At 62.7% G+C, this 26,564-nt stretch overlaps 1 protein-coding gene across 4 annotated transcripts; it reads right to left on the minus strand.

The window, feature by feature from the left end:
- Positions 1-1,445: 1,445 nt before the first annotated feature.
- USP2 (ubiquitin specific peptidase 2) lies at positions 1,446-25,101 on the minus strand. Of its 4 annotated transcripts, none has more exons than XM_055132648.1 (14): positions 24,944-25,101; positions 16,403-17,220; positions 16,019-16,204; positions 6,294-6,344; positions 5,788-5,911; positions 5,437-5,548; positions 5,252-5,362; positions 4,901-4,965; positions 4,570-4,673; positions 4,355-4,435; positions 4,153-4,231; positions 3,552-3,659; positions 3,315-3,435; positions 1,446-3,147 (listed from the first exon to the last, which is right to left on the minus strand). In XM_055132648.1, the coding sequence occupies exons 2-14, from the start codon at positions 17,177-17,179 to the stop codon at positions 3,060-3,062; spliced, it is 2,007 nt and encodes a 668-aa protein (XP_054988623.1). In that variant the 5' UTR covers positions 17,180-17,220; positions 24,944-25,101; the 3' UTR covers positions 1,446-3,059. The 4 variants fall into 4 exon arrangements, with proteins under 4 accessions (XP_054988623.1, XP_054988624.1, XP_004604811.1 ...); XM_055132649.1 differs by lacking the exon at positions 24,944-25,101 and adding an exon at positions 20,092-20,210; XM_004604754.2 differs by lacking the exon at positions 16,019-16,204 and having other exon boundaries at positions 24,944-25,100.
- Between the last annotated feature and the right edge of the window lie 1,463 nt (positions 25,102-26,564).

A 26,564-nucleotide genomic window follows, 5' to 3' on the forward strand; every position in this document is an offset into this window, starting at 1 on the left:
CCCCTCCCCCCCGAAAGGGTGCCCCTCCTCCAGCGAGCGAGGGTGGGGAGCCCTCCCCAGGAGAGGCCTGCTAGCCCAGAACTGAGAAGGGAAGCCAGTCGCCAAGAGGCCAAGCTGATACAGAAACTGGGGGTGGCGTGCCAGGGGGCCTGTTTCCATGGGGATGGAGCACCCCCAGGTCAGGCTGCAGGAGAGCTGGGTGCGGGGGGCGGGGAAGCTGGGGCCGGGCTCCCTGCCTCAGTCCCTCTGTTTTTTGGGGGAGGGAGGGGGCATGACCAAAATGCAGTGAAAAACCAATCAAAGGAGAGGCACCGCAAATGCTACCTATTTGGCCCCCAACTTTAAGTCATGTTTCCATGTTGAAGGTGGCCCTTCAAAATATGAATCTGGGGCCAGAGAGATAGTACTGGGGTTCAGGCACTGCCTTGCGCACAGCTGACCTGGATTCAATCCCTCATCCCGTAACCTTGAGCACCGAGCCAGGAGGAAGCCCTGGGCCCCAAACACAAAACCCACAAAAACAAAACGTGATTTGGGAGAAACTGCTCAGCAGGCCCCGAGGCAGCCAGGGCCAAGCAGTGCTGGGGATCGAACCTTGGCTCCTATCTTAGGGTCCAGCCTTCAGGCCCCCTGTCTGCAGGGGCCTGTAATTTCCATTCCCCAGGAAGGTCAGAAAATGCCCCGTCCTGCTCAGCCAAGGAGCCAGCTTGACTGCAGCACGGGGTCTCGGCAGGGAGGTTGGGGGTGCAGTTAGGGGAAGCTCCTGGGCTGACGTGGGGAGCCTTGCACCTGTCATGGTCTCCCTCAGGAGCCTGGTCTTCACGGTGGGCCTGGATTCGACTCCCATACACTTGATATGCACAGGACCCAGGTTCGATCCCAGGCAACCCATGGCTTCCTGAGCACTGCTGGGTGGGACCCAAAATAAAGACAAACAAAAATCCCCATCAGGGGTCGAAGCGCTAGTACAGTGGAGAGGGCACTTGCCTTGCACATGGCTGACCTGGGTCTGATCCCTGGCATACCATAGGGTCCCCTGAGCACTGCCAGGAGAAATTCCTGAGTGCAGAGTCAGGATTAACCCCTGTGCATCACTGGCCCTCAAAAAAAATAAAGACAAAAAACAAAAATAAAAACAAAACAGGTTCCTCCCCAGGCCTGGAGCTCTGCCTGCATATTGTGTGTGTGTGTGTGTGTGTGTGTGTGTGTGAAGGGAGTGGGTGGGTGGGTGGGGGCACACTTAACAGTGCTCAGGACTTACTCCTGGCTTTGCACGCAATCCGGGATCATTTCTGGCAGAGCTTGGGGGCCATGTGTGGTACCAAGGGTCACACCCAGGTCAGCTGCAAGCAAAGCTAACGCCTTCCCCGTGGTCATGCTATTGCTCTCCCCTCCCTTCCCCCCCCCCTTGGTCTTCCCCCCAATCAACACCACTGCTGCCCAGCTGGCCCCTCAAAGCTGGTATTTATTCTGTACAAGGGTACGCTGTACATTAGACATTCTTCGATTCTTGCTTACACAGTAAACAAGCTGGACGCCAGCCCTTGGCTCAGGTTCCGGGGTCCTGGAGAAGGGTGGCAGGGCCAGTTCAGTTTTCTCTCATGCCACCTCCAGGGGCCACTGCTGAGTCCCGGGCTCTGAGTAGTGCGTGTGAACCGGGTCCTCGTCTCGGGGGTGCACAGAGCCTCCGGCTCAGGGGCCTGGCAGCTCTCTCTGCAAATGCCACAGTCTAGTGCCACCATGGAAGGCCCAAACCGAGTCACTGGGAGAAACATCATGCAGCGGAGGAAGACGTCCACAGACCCTCCGGCCACGCTCCAGCTGCCGGGCTGAGACAGTGCCGGGAGGCGCTGGGGGCAGGTGGGCATCCCTGAGAAACTCGCTCCAAAGGGCGTCTGTCTAGGAGGCTCTGAGAAGGCGGGCGGGCGAGAAGCTTGTTACGGGAAATAAATTAAGGGTGAGAGATGCTGGCGGGGAGAGGGGTTTGTGCTATCCTTCAAACAGCGGGGGAGCGGACCAGGGGTGCGCCTGAGGGTGTGGGCAGGAAGACCTAGATGTACTAATAGAAGAAATTAACTTTGACCTCCTACCCTCTGGCCCTGACTGCTGGGGCCGAGCAGCAGGGGGCTGGGGTGGGGGGAGAGGACCCTCCCTTTCCCCAGGGCTGCCCCAGTAGGGCACTGGGAAGAGGGGAAGAGACTGAGGGATACGTCAGGGAGGGGCAGAGTACCCCCTGGTCCCCAAATGCTATAAGGCACAATTCTTGGAGGCAACTAGATTCCATCCAAAACATTAAAAAAAAAAAAAAAAAAGAAAACCAACAACAACAACAAAAAAACGGGTTAGGTCCTGGGTCTACTGGGGCTGTGCTGGGGGGCAGGCCAACACCCCCTTGCACGTGGGGGCGGCCATCAGAAAGGCTGCACTGGAAGAATGAAAGCCCTCACCATGACCGATGGCCCCGCCTTGCCCAGCCGTGAGGGGGCGGGGAAGGGGTGGGGGAGGGGGGCTGGGGCACCTCCACTCTGCAAGCTTTAGTTGTGGTGGTGTTTTTAAAGAAACTGGGAGCTTCAATATCAAACCAGCTTTGCTCCCAGCTGTCCTCTTGTCTGCACGCCCGGAGTCAGCGGCGCGCAGGGGGGCTTCTTCCTGCTTCTGCACCCTCGGGTGGGCCAGGCAGGGCCCGTGTCCAGGTGGGGTGGCCACCCAGGCCTCGGCGTGGGGGCAGCGATTCTCCCCGTGGGCTCCAGAGGGCGCTGTCATCCTGGCCGGAGCTTCTCCCGGGGCTGGAACTGCAGCTGTTTCCGCAGGGAAAAAAACCACCGGCTTCGCAGGCAGGAGCAGCCTGGGGTGTCCGTGCCCCGCCGGCTGGGCTCTCGGGTGCTGGGCTCCCGGCTCCAGACCTGGGCCAGGCCGCAGCAACTCCTGCTCGGCAGCTTTACTTTTATTTTCTCTTATCTGTCGGGTGTTTTTTTTTTTCCTCTTTTGTCTTTAAAAAAAAAAAAAACAAATAAACGGAGGGCGTGGGGCTGCCCGGGAGAGGGCTGAGCTCCTCGCTGCTACATGCGGGAGGGCGGACTGGCCAGTTCATAGAAGAGCAAATAGGCGTCGCTGGTGCGCACTTGGCTGGAGGACATGGGGGTGACGCTGTGGAGAGAGCAGGGACCAGTGAGAGCCTTGACTCAATCTACTGCACCCTCCGCCCGGCTCTTGGAGAGCTTCTAGAACATTCTGCAGGCTGCCCGACTTTGTGACTCTGCCCTGGGCTGTGGGGCAGGCTGTGGGCAGGCAGGACCCCCCAAGACCCTGCTCACCTGGAGTCGTTGAACATGTGCCACTCGCCTGTCGCTGGGCTCCGGCAGTAGGCGGTGTAGTGGCCGCCCATGGTGGTTCCCGAGTGATTGGACACAGCGTACAGGTTGTAAACAGCATGGTCTGGGGAGCCAAGGCCAGCTGTCAGGGACCCCAGCCCTGCCTGTGCCACCCCCCCGACCCCGTCCCTCCCCGCTACCCCCCTCGGCCCCAACGCAGGGCCTCTCTCAAGGACTCACTGGTGTTTTCTGAGGCAAATTCCCGCAAGTCCAAGTCTCGTAGTGGGAAATTCACAAAGGTCGTGAGCTTGCTGGTTCGTATCCTGGACTCGGAGAAGCGCTTCAGATCTGGTATGGACGCGAGTCAAGGACAGTTGGGGGCTGAGGACAGCGGCGGCAGGAGGGAGGGGAGGCCGCAGGTGAGAAAGGGGCTCTCGGGGCTGGAGAGATAGCACAGCGGGTAGGGCGTTTGCCTTGCACGTGGCCGACCCGGGTTCAAATCCCAGCATCCCATATGGTCCCCTGAGCACGGCCAGGGGTGATTCCTGAGTGCAGAGCCAGGAGTAACCCCTGTGCATCGCCAGGTGTGACCCAAAAAGCAAAAAAAAAAAAAAAAGAGAAAGGGGCTCTCAAGGGCTAGAGGGACAAGACGGCGGGTAGGATGCTCGCCTTATACGCCGCCACCCCAGGCTTGATCCTCGGCATCCTGTAGGGTACCTGAACCCACCAGGAGTGATCCCTGAGTGCAGAGCCAGGAGCCCTGAGCACTGCCCCAAATAAACAAGAGGGCTCCCAGGCGTCTCCTGGGGAAGCTGCCACTGCCCCTGCAGCTGAAGGATACGGAGCACCAAGATCTTTGGGAACCTCTGGATGGAGAACTTCTTGATGCAGCGTTTCCTGGTTCGGCAGCGACAGCACGTCTGAGACACACACACACACAGAGCTGAGGGGAGGAGCACTCTCACAGGAGCACCCCAACCCCACAGGGCAGCAGCACTGGGGCACCCAGAAATGTGCTCCTGCTGGTGTGCCAGGGGACTCACTGGCTTCTCATCGCCGTCGAGCACGTCCTCTTTGGTGAAGAGCCTCATGCAGTCCGTCAGCGTCACCTCAGGATAACCCCGCTGCCAGAGAAAGGGCAAAAGTCAGAGGTCAGGGCTGAGGGTAGGGCCTGGGTGGGGAGATGGCCAATGTCTGGCACACACATGCCCCCCTTCACAGCAGGGGCAGTCCCGATGGAAGAGGTGGGGGCGCCTACCTTAGCGATGGGCAGTGAGAGGTCCCAGAAAGGGTCAAAGACAGTCGAGCAGTAACCACAGTCTGTGCACGTCAGGGAGCTCTTGAGCTGCCCCACGAAGAGATCTGGGGGTGTGGGGTGTAGCCGGGAGTGAGGGGTCGCAGGACAGCAGATTCTCCTCGGGCCACGCAAGCCTCACCCCCAACATGACGTCTGAGGAGAGCAACCTCATCCCCATCCGACAGCCTGAGGAGGGCGGCCTCACCCCCAATCTCACTGAGAGCGGCCTCACCCCACTGACTGCCTGAGGAGAGCGTTTCCACCGCCCCAAACTGTCTGAGGAGAGCCTTACCCCCAATCCGGCTGTCTTCCCGCTCCAGGTACTTCCTCCACATCTGTCGGCCCTTCTCATCATCCCTAGGAGCCAGAGGTCAGAGGTCAAAGCCAGCAGTGTGAGGCTTGGTCAGCCTCAGGCTTTCACCTTCAAACTCCCCAGAAGGGGCTCAGAGAGCTGGGTGCGGGCTCTGTGGGGAAGCCCCGGGTTCCATCTCTGGTACCACGGGGTTCCCCGGACCAAGTCCTGAGCCGGGAGCAGCTGTGGGCACACCTCAGTATGGCCCCCAGACCCAACCCCATCTCCCCAAACTATTGTCCCCCCGAAGGAGAGGGAGAGAATGGGGCCCCGGGCTCTCCTCTTACTTACGGGAGATGATCCAGGTTCTCGGGGGTGGCCTTGGGCCTCACGGTGACTCGATTCACCTCGTTGTGGAGCCCGTCCAGGAGGAAGCGAAGGAACTCCTGTGCGTCCTGCTGACTGAGAAGGGGGTGAGGTGGACTCCCCCTCAGAGTCCGCTGCCCCCGCCCCCACACGTCCCTGCAGCTGCTTACTTGTAGCCCATGAAGCGCGGTGCATATCTTTGGATCTGGGTCTTGAACTCGGAGGGGCTCACCACGTCGCTGGGGGACGACGTCCAGATGGCCTGGATCAGCTTGGCGAACTCTGGTGGGGAAGGTGGGTGTGAGGGGGCGGGAAACTAAGTGGAGTCCCCAGAAGGGGCCAGGGCAGCACAGGCGGGCGGAGCCAGGCAGGGCGGGGAGGGCCCTTGCCCACTGGGCTGCAATAACCCCTGAGGAGCAAGCCCTGAGCACTGGCCGCGTGTAGCCCCCAAACCAACACCTGAAAGCGGCCAACAGGAGAGGTGCCTGGAGCGGCAGGGGGCGGGGGCGGGCCGGGCTCACCTTCCACCAGGGCTGTGTGCCCGGCGCTGCTGCCACTGAGGTCCCGCGTGTACAGCCTCTGCAGGAAGTAATCCCTCAGCTCCCGCGTATTGCTCAGGCACTGCAGGATGGAGTTCATGAAACACTGCAAGAGACAGAGCGTGCCATCAGCGGCGAGGCGAGACTGCGGCAGGCCACGCGGGGCCTGAGCTGCTTAGTGTGTCCCCCTCCCCACCAGCCAGCCTCCACCATCTCTGCCGAGAGTGAAAGCGAGTCCAGGAGGGGGGGAACGATGTGGTTCTTTTCTGATTGAAATGGACACCAGGTGTGGGCGAATGGTGAGCAGGAGGGACGTTCGAGAGAAGGTCCCAGGAAGAGGGGCTGACAGTTTAAAGGGGCCAGCCCCCTGCTGGGAGTGGGGGCAAGGCAGATGCCAGCAATTCTGTCCAGTACCCACCGGGAAGGGCGGGTGTCCGACTCGGGAGTCAGTGATCCTGATGGGGCCGAGGGGGCAGCAAACGACTCACCGTGTTCCCAAGGTTTCGGAGACCAGCCAGGCCCTGGGCGCTCTTAGAATTCTGTAAGCAAAGGACACAGGACAGGTGAGGCTGAGGCCCTCAGGCCACTCACTGCCCACTGGTGCCTGGTGCTTCTGGCCACGTGTGCCATCCTCTCTGTGGCCTGGCTCTGGGCGCTATAGGGCAGAGCAATGCCGGGGGCTGGTGTCTGTGCCTACAGACTGCTCCCCACCCCACCTTTACTCTTCATCCCATGCCAACCTGGGGCCCTCGATGGAAACTAGAGACTAGGGTTCAGGCGCCTGGGGGACAGATCCACCTTCTTGCTCCCCGTGAGTGCTGGGTGGCATCAGAGCTGGCCTCTCTGACGATCTGGCCACACTCCAGGCTGCCCAAGCTGACGGCCCAGGTCTTCCAGGGCCCCCTGAGGAGGCCCGGAGGGGTGGTCAGTGACAGAGCCGTAGCCGGCGCAGACAGGTGGCATTCCTTTCGGCTGAGCTCAGCAGCCAGCCGAGGGCTGCTCAGGGCTGGAGACCCCTTCCTGCCTGGTTGGGTGCCAGCAGCCAACCCAGCCCGGCCTGGCCTCTGGCCGGGACTCCTGTGCCGGCACACACCTGGCTGCAGGTGCAGCCCTGGCGTGCGTCCCTGTCCTGGAGGCTGGTGAGGGGGTTGGCGGGAGCACAGGTGTGCGGAGAAGCGCTGTTTGTTCCTCTCTTGGCTAATCCTGACCCTGCCTCCAAGGAGCGGGCCGACCTTCGGGTCCAAAGGGTTAAAGCAGCAGCGAGCGGAGGAGCCGGCCACCCCCTCCGGGGCGCAGGCAGTGCTGGGGCATGCGTGGGGCCAGCTCCACCCCGATCAGAACAGGAGCCTGAAATAACTCAGCTAAAATTACTCACGCCTGCCAGTGTGGCCGCCTCCACCTCCTCCAAGCGGAGCGAGCAGGAGCGAGGCCACAGCCGCTCGGGGGTGGGGAAGGGCCTGGCCTACCCTACCGTGAGCCGGGACGTGTTAACCCCGGGGAGCATCCTGGAGGAGCTGCCCGGGGGAGCTGCCGGTGCTTGCAGGCGAAGCCTACCTTTCCGACACCCCGAAGCCCTGCTCTTCTGAGGTGACCCCCCAGGAGACTGTATCAGCGTTCTCGGGCTGACCTGGGGGCCGCCACAAAAGCACTGCGGCCATGGGGGTGGTCCCATGGGCACCTGGGGGGAAGTCCTGCTCACAGGACAGCGGCCCTGCCCACGGTTGTCTCCCCTCCTGGCCTGGGACAGGGCGACTCAAGGCACAGTGGGGACCAGCCCTTGCCCCCTGAGGCAGGAGCCACTCAGCTCACGGGGAGGAGGAAGAGCCTTCCTGCTGGTGATCCCGAGTACACACTGCCCCCTCCATGGCACTGCCCACAGACCAGCCTGGCGAGGAGGGAGATGGGGGGCTTGAGGGCACTGTTAGGCCCCTCAGTTAGGAACGGTTTCCCTTTTAGGTGATTGGGGTTTGTCTCCTGTGCCTGCGACTGAACCCAGGGCTTTTTCCACGCCAAGTGAAAGCTCTACCGCCAAGCCACATGCCCGGCTCATACTACCGAATTCTAAGCCCTGTCCGGAGGCTAGTGGTCAGGGTAGTGCGTGCAAAATAGGACACAGGGTGAGTCCGTGCCCGGCGACAAAGCAGCAGCTCCCGGAGAAAGTCAGCACTTTGCTCTCCCGAGAGGAACAGTGTGTCCCAGGAGTGACCTTTCCCGCGGGGGAACGATCCGATCCTGCTGCCAGGCAGACAGGGAGAAACTGGGGAAGCCCCCCGCAGAGCCAGCCTCTCTGGGGCACCGGAGCTGTGCAAAGAGCCGGGAGTTGGGACTGGCAGCAAAGAGCTGTCGGCCGGCCTGATTAGGGCAAGCAGCGGGCAGCTGCTCTAGAAAGGCGCGTCCAGGTGGCTTCACTGGCCAGCCCGGGGTGCTCTGCCCTTCACCCGGAGGAAGCGTGCCCCGCCCCCCGCCCCCTGCGGCCGCGCACAGAGACCCCAGCACAGCGCCGCGTCCTTCCGACTTCACCTGTGCCCTGCCCACAGCCCCGAGTCCCGGCCGCGGCCTAGGGGCCTGGCGGGCCTGGAACGGGCAGTGCACGCTCCGCCAGCACGGGCGCGGGGGGCCTGTTATGTAAGACCTGTCAAGCTCCGGCCCCTTCTCGCTTTCCCAAGGGGGCCGCGCCCCGGCCAGCCCCAGCGGGGCTCTGGGATGCCCACTTCAGCGGAGGAGCCTGGGCCCACGCGCACACCCAGGGGGCCCGGGAGGAGAGAGGGGTCCCCTCTTTCACCTGGCTGCGACAGGGTCCAAGGGGACCCTGGACGGCCCCCTCCCCGCGGGAGCTCGCCCCGGGCGCTGCCCTTTCAGCTCCGCTGGGGCCTGGGGGAGGCGCCCCGGCGGCCGAGCTCGGCGTGCACCGCTCACGCCCCGGCGCGGGTCAAGGTGACGCTTCCTGCACCTGCCGGCTCCATAGGTACCCGGAATTCCCGCGCCCCCGGGGCCACCTGGGCCGGCGGTCACCTGCGGAGGGCGCATCCTTGCCGGGAGGCCCTGGCGGCGGTGGGGTCGGGGCGTCCCGGCAGAGGGGCCCCGCGTACCTTGGCTTTGTTGAGCAGAAGCCCCACGAAGGTGGAGAGCAGCAGGGAAGGGGAGAGAGGGGAGCGCGGCCGCAGCTCCTTGGCGAGAGCGGGAAAGGGGGCGGCGGGGGGCTCCTCGGGCAGGGTCACCGTGTAGGAGGTGCGCATGCTGGGGGCCGGGCGGCGGGCTCGGCCCCACGCCTAACGCTGGCCAAGGGGGCGCGGGGGAGAACCGCGCGGTGCCACAGTCCGGACGCCGACGCCGCCGGGGCCGGCCCAGGACACAGTCCGCGGCGCCGGTGCTAACCGCTCCGGCGGGCCGATCGCGCGCCGCCGCCGCCGCCGCCGCCACCGCAACCTCCCGGCGCGCGCCGCCAACCGCCCGGGCCCCGCTCGCGCGCTCCGGACGACTGGCGGCCCCGCGACGTCACGGAGGGGCGTGGCCTCCTCGAGGCCACGCCCCCGTTTCATGGGCCCGCAGCCACGCCCCGCTCACCGCTGTGGGCCTGGCCCCGCCTCCTCCACGCACAGCCCAAGCCCTCTCCCCGCCCACCGAGCGACTGGCCACGCCCCCACGCGCGCACACCACGCCCATCGCGAGCATGGCCACGCCCCCACGCACACAGATCCCGCCCTCACCACGCCCACCGCAAGCCTGGTCACGCCCCCTCCCGCACCCGCACACCTATGGCCCGCGCCCCCTGGCCGCACGGCAGGGAAGGCCGGCCTGGGACGTGGAGTCCCTAACACCAGCCTCGGGAGAAATTGTCTTTGAGCCCGGAGAGGACAACCCATCCCCAGGGCCGGTGTCAGAGGCGGCAACAATTCCTCCCTTCTTGGGGGGCTGCCGGCAGTACATCATCTCCGCACCAAGTTGGGGACCGTGTTTGTGGTGGGGGAAACTCAGCGGCCCCCGCAGCTCCCAGGTTGCAGAGAGGCCTCCTCCATCCCTCACATGTAGTTTGGTCCCTGGAAAGACCCTTTCCTGACCTGCCCGTTATCCTAACTCCATCCCTCAGGGATTCTCAAAGCTGAGTTGGGGGTGGGGTCACTGGAGAGGCAGTGCCGTGGGCAGGGAGCTCGCCTCGCGTGCAGCTGACTTGGGTTCAATCCCTAGCACCCCAGATGGTCCACCCAAGCCCCGCCAGGATTCCTGAGCACAGCAGGGTGTGTGACCAAAAAAAAAAAAACCACCCAAATTGGGGTGGGGGACACAGGTGCTGCTGGTGGGAGGTGACCCTCCTCCCCCCAGACTCTGAGCAGCACTGTGGCACCCCCCTCACCTATCAGGGACCCACTCAGAACCCGCCCAGAGAAGTGCTCTTGTTTGGAGCGTGCGGCTATTTTTATCCAGTATTTTTAGCGGTTAAAAATACTCTGAGGCAGCCTGTGCTGTTACTCATCTGTGGCCGCCTTCTGTTCCTTTTGGCGAGCTCAGCCCCCCACATACACGCGCACCGCACACACGACCAACCACAGCCACAGGGGGCTGTGTCCTGCCCAGGACCCCTGCCCACAGCATCTCGAGTTTGGTGGCTGGGAGCAGAGCTTTGAGGAACAAACCGGCCTGTCCAGCAGGGGGGGTGGATGGATGGGGCTGAGGGCCAGCGCAGGAGGGCATCCTGCCTGGTGACCAAAAAATGAGGGCGCTCACACGGGGAGGGGCCATCTCCATCGGCACTTGTCCTCACCCAGTAGCAAAACCTGGACCGGGGACAAAGTGCCACGGCCTGTCTCTCCGTGGTGGATTCTCTCCGGCCACACCCTCTCTGGCCTCACTGTCCTTGGCAGGGCTCCAAGCTCAGTCCAACCCTCTTGGGCTGCGGCCCACCCCGGGACTCCTAATCACGCCTCTAATTCAGAAGCCTCTGGTGGCCCTGACTCTGAAGCCACTTGTCCTTTGCCCATTGTTCCCACCCTCTCTCGCTTCTGCCCTGCCCTTCCCTCTGTGGCTCATCCGCTGCCCAGAACCGCCCAGCTCGAGAACTCACTGCATACCAGCGCCTCCCCTCACTCGCTGTCACCTCTCCTGTTCCAAACGCCAGGAGGGAAGTGGTCACTAGCTTCCTAGTGGGCACCCGAAGAGACCCCACACAGGGCCCAAACTCTTCTCTAGGAGCCCCGCCCCCAGCGCTGCTGCTGGAAGTAGGCTGGGGAGGCTGGGGTCCCCCAGGACCCTGGGCCTATGCTTCGGACACAGCCCATCTGAGTGGCCCGGTTCTGGCCACCTCCCTCCTGAAGAAGCCACTTTCTTCACCGTCCTTGCTGGCTGGGACGGAACTGAATACATGAAGACCTAGGGTGGGAGGGCGGGAAGCAGGGGGAGGTAGGGCTGCGAATGCCACTTCCTCAGACGTTAGCAGGCATCTGGGCCCTGCTCAGACCCAGGGGTCCTGCTCCTCTCTAGGGGATGGGCTGGGGACTTGCAGGGGTCTGGGGTGGGAGGCAGGACCAGGAGTGGGGCTGTGGGGCCTCAAGTTACCCCGGGGAGGGAGGCTAGACAGTCCTTCCTGGACACCCAGAGCCCTTGGGCTCCCGGCATCCCTCGGGGCCTGGTGCCCACAGCCTTCTGGCCGGAACCAGCTGGATTCCAGAGGCCTCACGCTTCCTTCTCCCCCACACCTGGGCCTTGGCTGCTGCTCCACCTGTGATTGGAAGTGACAGGTTGCAGGGGTCACGTGGGCCAAACATGCTGCTCATCTGGGCAGCCAATGGCCAGAGGCTACTGGGGGCAGGACCAGGATTAACTTGGGCATGGCTGGGCCTCACCCCAGCACTGTGGTTATCCCAGGAAGACACCCTGTAGGAGGCCAGGAGAAAGGGCAGGGACACGAAGAGAAACTGAGAACCCAGGCGCTGCCAGCCTTCCAGGGATGGAGCTGGGCGGCTGGCCGACTCGAACCCCAAACCCAGGGCGCGTGCTTTCCACCTAGGCGCCTCGTACTTGGGGTGGCCCAGGGGGCCCCTCTGGCCGAAGGTCACCTTCCTAGGTGGGTGAGTTCCACCTTGTCGGGGTGCCTGAGGGAGGCTAGGCGCCAGGGTCCCGGCCGCAGAGCTGGACAATCAGGACGGCTGGGCACTGCTTAGCGAGGACAATGAAAGGTCACACTCGTCACGCAGAGCTCAGGACCGTCCCTGCCAGCCTCGACTCGTTCTCTTTGGAGTAATCCCCCCTCCCCGCCATGGCAGAGTCAGACTCAGGGTCCCCCCCCACACCCCCGGGGAGGGGAGGGCAGTCACGTGCCCTGGCTTATATAATCTGCCCCTCTCTGAACAGCTGGAACCCAGCCTGCAGATGAGTCAGCAGCTTCCGAGGCAAACAGAGACCAGGTACACTAGGGCCGAGGACCTTCCGCGCCCAGACTCAGGTTCCGGAACCCCGGCCCTAGGCGAGGCAGAACCCTGAGCGCGCAGTGCCCCCTCCAGCCCCCTTCCAGTCTGGCCTCGGCTCAGCAGCCGAGTGGCAGGTGCCCAGCTGGGGAGTGGGCCCTGGGCCAAGCCCGACTCTTCTTGGCCCGGGGAAGGGCAGGGCAGGGTGAGGGCAGGGCTAAGGTTGGCAGGCTGAGTGCCAGGGAGGGAGCAGCTGGAGGGGGCGGAGCAGCGGAGGATTAGGAGGGATTGTAGGGATGGCTCAGAGGGAACAGCATGTCCTGCCATAGACCCAGGGAACAGGGCGGGTGGAGGGGGCACCGGGCCAGGCTGCTTGTTTGGGCTTCTGACACTCTGCAGGGCCAGCCCACCTGGGCTGGCGCTGCGTCCACCGTGCGCGGAGGGAGTGCCAACTTTCTTCCCTCTGCCTGTTCTGAGCCATTCTGTCTCTGCCCCCCAGTCTGTCGGCATTTTAAACAGAAGGTGGAGCCTTGGGGGGGGGGGGCGGGGGCAGGCTGCATGATTCTCAGCTGAGCTGTACCCTAGGCACTGGCATTTTGTTGGTGCTTATGCAAGCGAGAGGGGGCGTGCTCGTGTCCCCCCACCCCTCACCAGCTCTCTCTCCTGTGCACAGAGGAGTCCGCACTGTGCCAACTGCCCTTTGCCCTTTAGCTCAGGATAAGGGGGATGGTGTTCGCTTGATTGTGGCCCCTCTCCTTGCCACTTGCCCCGGGAATTCCAGCCACAGTCCGTGACTGTGGAACCATTAGGACCAACCCCCACCCCAAGTCCATCTTGCTGGGCCCTGCCACGTGATGGGCTGCCTCCCCTCTGCTCCTCCCCGAGGGACGCCCCCACCTAGCCCCACTCTTGCCTCTGCCCATCACCCCCTTTTCTCTGATCTTTGCCTCCTGAAGTTGGAACCATCTCTTCCAGAACACAGTGGCATTCTGGGGTCCCTCCACATCTGGGCCTGCTCTGTGTCTGACCATGTCCCGAGGTGGGGTAGGGCCAGTGCGATGCTGGGGCGGGGCTGATGGTGCTCGGAGAGATGGCTCAGCCGGCCAGTGCACAGGTTTGCACGCAGGAGGTCCGGGTTCGATCCCTGGCCCTATATAGTCCCCCCCACACCATGGTGGGTGACCCTGAGGGCTGCTGGTGTGACCACCGTCCCCACCAAAAATACACTAAAAGGCCCAGAGAGAGAGAGAGAGACAGGCAGAGACAGAGACAGAGAGACAGAGAGAGGAGAGCTGCTTAAGAGGCTGCATGAGTGCTTTGCACTCAGGAGGACTATTCTGGAAACCCACAGTCCCTGAGCACTGTCAGGGAACAACCCCCAAGCACTGTGGTACCCAAAAAACAAAGAGAGACAGATGGTTCTTTCCAGGGTACCCAGCAGTCCATCTCAGTCTCAGCTGCCCCTCTCCAATCTCCCCATCCCACACACACACACACACACACACACAGCCGACCCCAAACAAAACCATCTCAGAACTGTCACCTTGGGACTCACAGTGTGGCCGAAGGTGTGAGCAGGGCTGTGGTGACCAAGTACCTCTGCCCCGCCCATTCCCATGCTGATCTCCACTTGGGATCCGGTATGTGAGGGTGTGGGCAAGGGCAGGGCGGCTCACACCCAGTGCGGTCAGGGTTTCCTCCTGGCTTTGTGCTCGGGATCACTCCTGATGGGACTTGGGGGCCCCTGTGTGGTGCCAGGGATCGAAGGTGCCTCGGCCGCGGGCATGGTGAGCACCGGCCCTGGGGCCCCGCCTCGGGCTACCTGTCAGGGAACAACCCCCTGCGCTCAGAGCCTCATGAGGCAGAGCTGAGGATGGAGCCCCAGAGGCAGAGTCCGTTCTAGAAGGGCCTGAGCTCTGGGGCCAGCACCAGCGTGGCTGGGATGTCAGGGCTCGGAACTGGGAGTTGCTGAGAGTGGATGCGGAGGAGGGGTGTGGCGTGCTGTGCTTCCCCAGGGCCATGTGCCACATGCCCTAGGTGAAGGGGGGGCCTGGGAGAGGCCCGTGGGGGGTGCTGGGAGGAATCTGGGCTCACCCTGATGGCTCACGCGGGGGGTGAGGGCACCCATGCCGGCAGGACTTCAGATCCCAGAGGCACCCATGGAGCCTGGGAAAGGCCCAGATACCCTGGCACGATCTGAACCCCGCCAAGTCCGGCTCTGGAGCGCTGGGCAGTGCCAGTAATTGGGCCGTGAGGGGCCCTGAGGCGGGGGCGCTGCACTGTGGGAATCTCCTCTCCGAAGCAAGTGGCCAGTTTAGTCCCTCCACTCAGCGCTACTCTCGGGCTGCCCTGAGGAGAACCAGTCGTTTGGGCGGGGGGGTGGGGGGACCAGGTGAGTCATGCTCTGTCCCTCTGACAACACGCGGCCCCCCCACCCAGGTCAGCTCCATCATCTGTGCAGCCCCCTGAGGTGGATGTGGCTGCCCTGCCAGGCTCCTGTTGCCGGACACAGCGAGTTTTGTGTCTCCCTTGGCATCGCACTGCGGCCCCACAGGGCCAGGTTCCCCGAGTCCCACTATCAGCCTCTCCTCTCGAGACCCCTAGCTGTGACACTAGCAGGCTACGGACTGTAGCTGCCGGGCTGCAGCTCTTATTTCCCAGTGACATCCACCCTGGGGGCGGAGGGAAGCACAATGCCCAGCCCACAGCAGCTCAGCCCACATTTTTGCCTGCCCATCTGTCCATCCAGCCACCTATTCATCCGACTGCCCATCCATCCATCCGTCCATCCGTCCATCCTCTCTCCCACCTCCACCTCCTTCCACCCATTTACTCAGCCATCCGTATACTTGCTTATCCATCCATCCACTTACTCATCCGTCCACTCACCATCTACCTGCCTGTTTGTCATTCCATCACTCACCCATATATCCAACAAACCATCCACCTACCCGAATAGCAATCCATCTATCCATCCATCCATCTGCCCACCTGTCTGTGGTTCTGCCCATCTGTCCATCCATCTGTCTATCCACCCATATATCCATCCATCCACTCATATATCCATCCATCCACTCATATATCCATCCATCCACTCATATATCCATCCATCCACCCACCCATCCACCCACCCATCCATCCATCCATCCACCCATCCATCCATCCATTCATCCACCCATCCATCCATGCATCCACCCATCCATCCATCCACCCATCCGACCATCCGCCCATCCGTCCATCCATCCATCCATCCATCCATCCATCCATCCATCCATCCATCCATCCACCCATCCGACCATCCGCCCATCCATCCATCCATCCATCCATCCATCCATCCATCCATCCATCCATCCATCCATCCATTGCCAGCTGCTCAGCTGAGCCCTGCTATTATAGGCATGTGGGGAAAGATCTGAGATAGGATCTTTCCCATCCCCTGAGCACTGCCACCGAACATACTATGGAAATAGTGTAATAGCTACAAAAACAGGATGTGGTCGATGCCTCAAGAAAGGCATGTCCAGAGCTTCCAGGCAGCCCCGCTCAGTCATCAGAGCCCATTGCCCCCCCGCCCCCGTCCCCTCATTCCAGCCCAGGCCGGGCTTGAGAGCAAAGGCAATGGATTATCTAAAGCCACAGATAAAAATCTCGAAAACATTTTCTCCGAAGTCTGATCCCCAGACACCCCAGGCCCGAGCTAGCCCAAGGGAACCCGGATATCTTGGGCCCAAGTGGTAAGATGGGTCTCCAGGCTGGGAGCAGAAATCTGAGCAGAGAGAGGAGAGGTACAGCCAGAAGGGGGAGGCCTCTCTTACCACAGGGAGCACGGGAGGGCGGGGGGCCTCAGGAGCCAGTCCGGGCTGGGGCAGGGTCTGCAGGGCACATTGGCATGGTGGGTGGAAAAGGACAGGGTAAGAACTGTAGTGCGTGGGGGGGTGGCTGAGCATTTCCGGGAACACTGCTGGGCCACTGGCGAGGATACAGGTCCTGAAGTGGGGTTCCTGGGGAGAGCGGACAGCCCTTAGCCACGAACCTGGTCCAGCTCCGCTGGCCTGCCTTCCCCGGCTGCTTTGCCGGCGAGCTTCAGGAGACAAACCCTCTGCCTCTGACCCCCGACAAGGGGCCAGTCTTTTCCGGCGCCCCCTTTGCCACCCCCACCCCCGGAACCATCACCCTGTCCCCAGAGGGGGCAAACTCACCATGGTCTCTCGCCCTGGGGAGCTGGCACGGCTGGGCCCTGGGGCCTGTCCCTTGCCCTTCTCCCACAAGGTGTATCGGCCACTGGGTCGGTAGGTGGGGCTGAGGATCTCGGGGGCGCGGGGGGCAGGGGCCTGACTGGGCAGCGGAGGCACGCTGCCCTTGCGACCATAGTTCTCCAGGTAGTCGGTGAGGTACTCGGAGCGCCTGGCAGCCTGGTAGAGCCCCTGCAGGGCACACAGCTCCTTGCGCGTGCGGGCCAAGATGGGGCTGCGGCCCAGGTGGCTGGGGTCTAGCTGGTAGTTCTCCGACGTCCGGAGGCTGGAGAAATCCCGGGCCAAGTCCGACTGACTGTTCGACTTCTTCTGGGCCAGGGTTCCCACCTGGTCACGGCCACTCAGGTGCAGGTAGCCGGGGGCACCGCCGGCCACGCTATATGGGAATCCGCTGCCCCCGCTGAGGCCGCTGCCGGCAGGCCGCTCGGGGCCTCGAGTCTGGCTCTCCGCCCGCCTGCCGCCCCCAATGATGTCGGGTCTCAGCAGGGGGCGGCCTCGATCATAGTCCAAGATGGAGGAGGGACCGTAGGTGCGGGGACGTGTAAGGAGGCTGGCGGGAGGCCCCGACTTGAAGCCCAGCTTCTCCTTCTCCAGGAAGGAGGCAGCCAGGTTGGCCCCGTAGGAAGAGGGGGTGTAGGTACCATAGCCCGATTTGGCGTAGGGCGCGTCTGGGTAGCGGGTGGAGTCTGGGTAGCGCTTCAGGGTGGAGGACAGCTGGGACATCCTTCAGGGCGGCACTCAGCGGGGACTGGGAGCCTCATGGGCTGAAAGACAAGGAACGAGGCTGTGAATGGTCTCCCCAGGAGCCCTGCCATGCAGGCCGGCCCCTGGGCATCACAGCGGCCAGTGCACACACACACATACATTCACGCCTGCCTCTAGTGAGCACCGGGAGGGAGCCACCTCGCACCCTGGCGCTCCCAGCCCACCTGCTGCTTCTCCGGGGCTCCTGCAGCACTGCCCACCCCTCTAGCCTGACCATGCCGGGGCCATCGCCAGAGCTTGGATCATCCCTACCTCCTGACGCGGGCAGGGCGCCTGTGTCTGAACTGGGGGCACCCCAGGTGCATTTGGTGGCCAGACCCCTGGTGGGAAACGGAGTCTCACGGGAGGAAGGGACCGGGAGAAGGTGGCCGCTGTGTGTGGCCCAGGGGCAGGCAGGGAAGGGGCCTTGTCCTCTCTCTGGACCGAGTCCTGGCTGTTTCTCCACACAGGTCACCTGCTGCAGAGTGCCAGAACGCACCTTCTTTTCTAAGCCTGCCTTTTGAGCTAGGCAGAGTCCCGCCCTGGGGACGCCTCCCAACCTCCCTCCCTCCCAACTCTGGATGCCAATGCCTTGGGCAAAGGCGCCCCCTAGAGGCCAGAATCCTACACTGCAGGCTGCACGCCCGGCTGGGGCACCGCAGGGAGCTCAGACTTGAGGTGCTCAGGTGTTGCGCCCTGCTGGGTGATGGGGGACCATGTGACGCTGGGGACTGGACACGGGCCTCCCTCAGGAAAAGCACAAGCTCCAGACCCACCCGTGGGAACTCCCCTGCGGAACGACTGAGAAAACACCAGAGACTCGCACCCGTTCGTGCAGGAGCAGCACTCACCATGGACCATCAGTTCTCGGCTCTCCTGGGGGCCCCCCAGAAGCTGTCAGCCCCCTGATCCACTCAGACCCCTGGAATCCTCCAGCTTCCTGATCTACTACAGACCCCCAAAGCCTCCAGCCCCCCGACCTACTACAGACCCCGAGAAGCCGCTAGCCCCCCGACCTACTACAGACCCTGAAAAGCTGCCAGCCTCCCGACCTACTACAGACCCCGAGAAGCCGCTAGCCCCCCGACCTACTACAGACCCTGAAAAGCTGCCAGCCCCCCGACCTACTACAGACCCCGAGAAGCCGCCATCCCCCTGATCTACTACAGACCCCAAGAAGCTGCCAGCCCCCCGATCTACTAAGACCTCCCAGAAGCCGCCATCCCCCTTATCTAATACAGACCCCGAGAAGCTGCCAGCCCCCTGATATACTACAGACCCCCAGAAGCCGCTAGTCCCCCAATCTACTACAGACCCCCAGAAGCTGCCAGCCCCCCCTGATCTATTACAGACCCCCGGGAGCCGCCAGCCCCCTGATCTACTACGGACCCCCTCGAAGCCGCCACATGTGTTTGGGGAGAGAAGGCCCTTCCTTGAGGGTGGGGGCTAGGCCGGCAGAGCCATCCAGGACACTCATGTGGAGGCGCGCTGGGACCAGCCTGGACACTGACCAGCGGGGAGTTCTGCACAATCATTTGCCTTCTCTGAGCTCCCCATTTGCCCCCCTCCCGGGAGGTGGCTAATCACCATGATTATAGCCCCTGCCTCCCTGGCTGCGGTAGGAGCAGATAAGATAACAAGAGGGAGGCAAGATGTGGTTATCTCCTGCCCGGCCCCTGCCGGGAGCCTGTAATAATGTCAGGGTGGCTACCCTCCTGGCCTGGCAGAGGCCTCTGACCTCAGCCCCAAGTGCCGGCTGCCCCCTGCAGCCCCCGGTGCTGTGTGTGGATGATTCGACGGCTAAGGGGAGTGGGTGCCAAGCCCCAGGGTTGGGCAGGAAGCTCTAGGAAGTCCCTGCCAGGCCTGGGATGGAGCAGGGGTGGGGTGGCGGGCCCCTCTGTATCTGTCTCAATCTCACCCGGTCTTTGGAGGGGCCCACATCCCCTCAAAGTGATACTGAGGGGTTACTCCTAAGCAGGCTCAGGGGACTATATGGGATGCCGGGGATTGAACTGGGTCAGCTGTGTGCTAGGCCAGCGCCCTCCTGGCTGTGCTATGGCTCTGGCCCACTCAGTCTTGTCTTCTAGACCCTGTCAGGACCTCCAGAAATTTCCAATCCACACGGGCATCAGGAAGGCCTGGCTCTTATCATTCCCCTCCCCCGCTCCCCCAGGGGCCCCTACTCTTCACGCATGCTCGCTGTGCTCCCCCTCACCCCCCACACGCAGAGAGGGGGCTCATGTAGGATTTGGGGGGGTGCCTCCTCTCCTCCTGTGGGTCTCTCTGGGCTGGAGCCCAGGGTGCGTGAAGGCAGGGGGAGGGGGAGGACGGGGCCGTGGGACCCGCAGTCCTGCTCTATTTCACTTTGGAGAATTTTCATCAATAATTCAAAGGCAAAGAGACTCCCGGTCTCGGGAGCTGGGCCGCAGGACATGGGGCAGCCAATCAGATGTGCACGCTGAGGCCCCTGCCCCGTCCTCCCCTCCCGTTGCCCCCCCTCCTTCCAGGCTCCCCGGGAATTGGTATTCCACAGGCTGTGCCCAGCTCGTGACCTCCCTGGCTTGGTGCTGGGGCCAAGCAAGGCCATGCTGATGGGCAGCTGGGGGCTGGGGGAGGGGCACACCTCTGACCCACAGGGGCCCTAGAGGGCTCTGGAATCCCCACTCCCACCCGAACTGGCCGGCCCAGCAGCTGAGGGTCCACCCTTCTTCACAGGCCTTCTCTCACCACCCCCAAGCTGCCTGTTGGTGCCCCTGCCCAGCTGGGTTGTATCTGGGGCGAGGGGGGCGCTGAGGCCAAGAAGGTTCAGACCCCTCCACAGTCCCCACCTGCACTTGAGAGAAATCCCAGGCAGCATCTGCCAGGTGCGCAGCCCGGCGGGGTGGCATTACCTGGCACAGCGGTCCCTAGAGGCGGCCGGACGCAGCAGGGGCAGGAGAGAGGGGCCCTTGCTGGCAGGACGGGGCTCACATGGCCGCGAGTCTCCCTGTTGCCACAGGAACGGCCTGGCCTGAATGGCCCTTTCACGGGGCAGTGGGAGGCGAGCTGATTGGCCATGTCCCTGGCCCCCTCCTGCCCTGCCCAGCGCGGGGCCCCAGTGCCCAGCTCTGCTCACTGTTTACCCAGAGCTGGCAAGTACAGGCATGCGCTTCCAGGCAGGGCCTCCCCAGGTGCCTGCCGCCGTGGACAGAGGGGCAGTCTGGCGCCCCGCTCCTCCTCCCTGCCCTCGCTACAGAGCTGCCCAGCTCTGCCCCGCTCTGCCCGGTGGCTCTAGGGGAGACACGGCATCTCTGTGCCGGGAGGAAGAGTGACCCCAGGGCCCGTTGCTGGGCCGGGGGCCTGCAGGGGCGCTCCTGTGGGCCCCAAGGGTGGGCGCAGGCTTCGTTCTCCCCCAAAGTAAAGCCCTCCAGGGGACCAACACCAGGGGAAGGGGTTTTCTTTTGGGGTTACACCCGGCAGTGCTCAGGGCTTACTCCTGGCGGGAATCAAGGGACCATACAGGTGTCGGGAACTGGAATGGGGTCACCCACGTGCAAGGCAAGAGCTTATAGCCTGTACTCTCTCCAGCCCCGTCTTGTTTCACAGTTTGGGGGCTACCCCAGGCACCGTGCTTGGGGGGTCACTCTCGATGGTACTCAGGGGACCACGCACCACCAGGGATGGGAACCACTTGCCGTCTGCCCTCAGCAGAAAGTCACATGAGAAGGTCCAACAATTCCAAACCAGACAATGCAAATCCGGAAACTTTCCAAGGAAGCTCCCCGCATCCCTCTCTAGGGTTACCGAGTCTGGCACAGACCCAAGGCTTGGAGGGACACAGCGGATTAACTCACTTCATCCTCCACCTGCCTCTGCCAGGGGTCTTTCCCACCCCTCCCACCTGCTGCAGTCTTGGTCGGGGGCTTGGTCCACCCCGTGTCCATGGGTAGAGCAGGAAGCTGGGGCCAGCGGGAGAGACGCACCCTCGGGACAGAGCAGTTCTGAGACTATAGCTTTGTCCACTAATAGTTACCCTGAAGTCAAGCCCCTCTTCCTTCCCCCCGCCCCATTTTGTCTTGGGGCCACACCAGGCAGTGCTCAGGGCTTACTCCTGGTGGGAATCAAGGGACCATACAGGTGTCGGGATTTGGACTGGGGTCAGCCACATGCAAGGCAAGAGCTTATAGCCTGTACTCTCTCCCCAGCCCCGTCTTGTTTCACAGTTTGGGGGCTACCCCAGGCACCGTGCTTGGGGGGGTCACTCTCGGTGGTACCCAGGGGACCATGTGCCACCAGGGATGGGAACCCCTTGCAAAGCCTGTGCTCAACCTTCCTGGCTGTGCCCTCCCCGCACCTGCCACTTCCTGGCCTGTGAGCTGGCATGGAGTGGGGGGTGGTGCCGTCCATCCTCCGTGTCCATGAGGGGCAGGGGTAGCGCTTGCCAGTTTCCACTGCAGCGCGAGAGCCAAGCCCGGCGCAACCTGAGCCAGGCACAGCCCCGAGTGCTCGGCCTCCGTTTCACCCTCCCGGCACCAGCGGTGGGCTCTGGGCTCCATGCTGGTGTCTGGGTTTTTTGGGTGTGCTGTGTTCGCAGGTCACAGCCCTGGTTCTGCTCAGGATCTGGGGAGCAGTCCTAGAGTGCTTGTGGCCGGGGGGTCGGGGGCATGCACTGCTGGGAAAGCTCCCGCAGATGAGTCCCGGAGACTCAGCATGGCCTCCAGCCTCCTGCCTTGGCGGGAGCGTGGCCAACTCCCTCAGGTCCCGGACCAGATGAGTCAGGGGTTAAAACACACCTTCTCAAACCCCTTGCGTCAGCCACTGTCATTTCCTGTTGCTCACGTGAAGGGTTCAGAACCTGCCCAGCCGGGGCAGGGACTTGCTCCCCAGGAATCCCGGCCCTCCCGGCCCCGGGGGTACAGGATGGATAATGAAGGGCCCACGGTCAGCCCGCTGTGTTCTGGGGTGCAGGCAGCCAGCCTGAGTTCCGCGGGGGTGTCCCAATACCCCGTTCCCACTCTCCTCCCCAGGTGTCTGGGACAGGTGAGACGGGGCAGCCCAGCTCTCCGCCAGGTGCTTGGGAACGTCCATGGGGTGACCTCAGAGCTTCCCAAAGCCACTAGCTAACCACATCGGAATGGGGCACTGTCTTCAGCTGACCTTGGAGGGGGCAAGTGGCCAGGGGAGGCGGCACCAAGGCCCGGGCCAGGGGCTGTTCTGGCAGGCACTGAGGGTGCAGGCATAGGAGGGTTGGGGGCTAGGAGGGGGCTCGAGCTTGCAGTGTCCACCATGACTGGCCCCCTCTCCCTGCCCAGGCCTGCAGCCTCGGCTCCAGCTCAGGGCTGGCACGTAGCAACCCACTTGTCCGCTGATCTTGCAGGCCTGGGCAGGGGTCACCCAAGGAAGGACAGGGCCATCACTGTTTTTAGCTGCCAGCAGGCACCCCGGGAAAGAGGGGCAAAGGCATGAGAAGGGGCAGAGAGTCGGACAAGAATAGAACCAGTGGAGAAGTGGGGTGAGGGGCCCCAGACAGGGGATCTGCAGGGTGCCTCATGATTGGGGGTCGCAGGACGGGCATCTCTGTCTGCCAAGAATAGGCCAAAAATGGGTTCCCGGGAGCACTGACACCATCTCTGACCAGACACTCTCCTGGGGTCGCCTCCATTCCTCTGGCCTCTGGCCGGGGGCTTCCCAATTCCGGATCCTGCTCTCAGCACCCACCAGGCCCCATGCAGGGGGCGGGGGTCTCTCACATGCTTCTCCAAACAGATGGGGCTCCCCCAAATGGTTCTGGGCCCTCTGCACTCTGAGATCTCATACTTTGGGGACAGCTACTGACCTGTGTCCAGGATATGGGGGCTCCTTCTTCCCCAGCCGGGCAGAGAGCACGGTGGAGAGCCTAGGGGCCAGCTCTGGACTTGGGGCCGGGTAATCCGGGGCTCAAGTTCCACTGATATATATAGTGTCTTATCTGACCTCACAGACATGGTGAGGAGCTCAACTCGTTCGCATTCCAAACCCAGGGAGACTTAAAGGGGCAGCAACCCTCCTCGGGGCCCTGCTGGGGTCCAGCTCGAGCTGGCACGCAGCTAAGATTTCTGTTGGGGGATGGTTGGGAAGGGGACAGGAATCTGGAGAAGGGGGAAGCCCCAGAATCAGACAGGGGGGTCAGCATTCCTGGACTCCTCTTCTGAGCGACTCCTCAGCGGGCAGCATTGGGAGGCGGCTGGCCCCAACTTCCAGTGGGTTTGTTCTGCCCCTTTCAGGAAATCCTCAGAAGGGGGGGGGCAGGGGCTGGCGAAAGCTGCCAGAGGCCCAGTACTTTACCCAGTGGCTCGGGAGTTAGAGTTGAGCGCTCTCCTCGCAGCTGGGATGTTGAAAAGAAGTGCCCTTTTGTCAAGGGTTCAGTAAAAGGTAATTATTCTAGGCTCTCCTTGTTATGCTAATTAGCAGTGGCATTTGGAGAGGCACCTTCCAGGCCACCTTCCCGGGAAGCAGAGGGGCCTCCAGGCTACCCCTCGTACCCGTACCCGAGAACAGACTGAACCTGAACCCTCAGCTGGCTGAGCTGGTCCCCTTGCCATCCCCAAAAGGGTGGATGAGGCCGACCACTTCCCAGGGGCCAAGTTGGCTTGGCCACAAAAGGCCCCTTTGGCTGGCAAAAAAAAAAAAAAAAAAAAAACCCAACCAACAATCAATCCCAGTCGGCTTAGCTTTGGAGACCTAGAGAAAGTGTGGTAGTTCTGGGTGGGTCCACCCTACCTGGTGGGTGGCTCAGGATCCCTCGTCCACGGAGCTGGGCTGGGCAGGGTCACGGGAGAAGGAACCGGATTCTTGGCCTCTCTCGGGCAGTGGTGCTCAGTCTGCTCCCTGTCTGCATCTCTCCCGTGGCTCCCCAGGGCTTGGAAGGTCCCACCCTGTCTCATCTAAGGCCACTGACTCAGCACAGGTGAGGGATGCTTCAGGACGCCCTGGTCCCCGGCCCTCATTCCAGTCCTCATTCCGATTCCACCTATGAGGCACAGGGAGGCGGGCGGGGGATGCCCCCAATGCCAGCTGAGCCTTCAGTCTTTTCCTCTGTTCTAGGGCTGATCTGGGGCAGGGGTGGGGGGAAAGGGCTTCTCCTGCGCCCGCCTGTGGAAGTGAGCATCGCCCCTGATCTCCAGCCAGCCCCAATCTCAAAGCAGCCGGGGAGGGTCCTCTCCTGGGTTGACCAAGGGCTTCCCTCTGACTGTTCAAGTCTAAGTTAGTTGCTTCGAGCTCCGTGCCTGCTCCTGGTCTGGGATTGGTGAGAATTTTCCGAGCTGCCGCTTTCCGATTTGGGATTGGCGGAACATCGCCTCTGCCCTCCCCCTTCCCCCCACCCCCCTGCCCCCTTTGGCAAACTGGCCAGGCGACAAGCCCCCACCCGGGCTGTGAGCCGGTGGAGGGGGAGTCGTGACCCGCCGGCACACGTGGGGAGGGGGCTTGTGTCAGCGTATAGGCGTCACTTCTCGGGCTCCAGACGACACGAGGCACCGCGAGCCGTTCCTTAGAACACACTGATCGCGCGCAGATGGCTCCTCCTGGCACCCCGGGGCTGTCAGCTGCGAGTCCCCCGCGCACATCTGGCGGCCGCGGCCGAAGCCCCTCGGAGCAGCTGGCGCCCGCGCGCCCCTGCCCCTGCCCGTCCTGCCCGCGCTGCCGGCGGCACCTCGCTCTCCCAGCCCCGCTGGGCCGTGCCCTCCGCGTCCCCGCCCCCCGCAGCCTCCGACAGGTGGCACCTACCTGCCTCTTCTCCGAGGATGGACGAGGGGAGCCGGGCACGAGCATGGGGCTGCGGGTGAGTCCCGGCTGCTACTGGCGCGGCGCGGCGAGCAGCGGCTGACGCAGAGGACTCCCTGGCCTCGGCTCCTGCCCGCCTCTCCCCCACCTCCGCCGGGGGCCCCCGAAAGGACCTCCCCGGGAAATTGGCGCCACCCAGCGGGCAGCCGCCTCATCGCGCCGGGGCCGGCCGGGCCACACCCCGCGTCTCGCGTCACTGAGACGCGTGGTGCCTATTGGCTCGTTCCGATTGTTGCGTCACTGTCTCCCCGCCCCTCCGGCGTCTCCTAGGTGACGCGTATATACAGAGAGCACGTGGCGCGGAAGCACGCGGCGCGAGAGGGTGGAGCTGGAGGGGAGGGGCCCGGGAGAGCCGGGAGGGCCGGGAGGGGTGCCCCAGGAGAAGGGGCGGGCTGGGGGCGCGCGGCGTCTACAGCCGCTGAGAGTTCCGATCCCTTCCCACCCAGCTGGATCGCGCCGCTCCGCCTCTTGGATTTGCTGCTGCTTGCTTATTGATTGATTGACTGATTGTCTTTTTGGGTGATACCCATGATGCTCAGAGCTTACTCCTGGCTCTGCATTCGGGCATCACTCCTGGCGGTGCTCGGAGGACCAAATGCGATGCCCGGGGGTCGAAGCCTGGACGGGAGCGTGCAAGGTGAACGCCCTCCTCGCTGTATTGTCGCTTCTGCCCCAGACTTGGTTCTTTTGCTTCCCGCAACCCGTGAGGTTCCCTTGCGTGGGTAAACGGGGACGCTGGGTTCGCCGGAGAAATTTTCTGGCAAGAAAACACCGCTGAGACAAAGCTTCGGTGTTGTTGTGTTGTGTTCGCTCCTGTCAGGCCGCGCACAAATCGCTTTCTGGAACAGACCAACCTCCACAGTCACGGACGTATGGGCGCAGGTGAAGACAACCGCCCGCGCAGCCAGTCTGGCGCCCAGACACATCCAGGGTTTCCATGCCTTCCCGGCGTCTTCAGCTCTATGTTCTCAGATAAATTAGGGGGGGAATGTTCACTTTTTTTTTTTTTTCTTGGCTACAGCCGGTGATGCTCTGTGGTTACTCGTGCTCTGCACTCTAGAATCACTCCTGGTGGTGCTTGTGGGCCATCAGGGATGCCTGGGATAGAACCTGGCTTAGCCGAGCTCAAGTGCTGGTGGTGTCCTATCACCCTGGTCCCAATAGTTAATTAAAAAAAAAAGTAACTGGGGCCAGAGTGATAGTACAGTGGGTAGGATGTTTGCCTTGCACGTGGCTGACCTGGGTTTGATCCCTGGCATCCCATATGGTCCCCCAAGTACCGCCAGGAGTAATTCCTGAGTGCAGAGTCAATAGTAACCCCTGAGCATTACTGGGTGTGACCCAAAAAGCAACAACAACAAAAAGTAACTGAATTACAAAGTTACTCTGGATTGGGTTTCAGGCATACAATGTTCTAACACCAGTCCCTTCACCAGTGTCCATTCTCTCCACTGGTGTCCCCAGTGTCCCTCCCACCTATCATCTTACCTATAGGACAGGCACATTTTAAAAAATCTTTTTCCTCTTTTTCTTTTTTGACACTGGCTTCTAGTACTGGCCTCCC

The sequence above is a fragment of the Sorex araneus genome, chromosome 3 (genome assembly GCF_027595985.1).
Source record: "Sorex araneus isolate mSorAra2 chromosome 3, mSorAra2.pri, whole genome shotgun sequence".
NCBI lineage: Eukaryota > Metazoa > Chordata > Mammalia > Eulipotyphla > Soricidae > Sorex > Sorex araneus.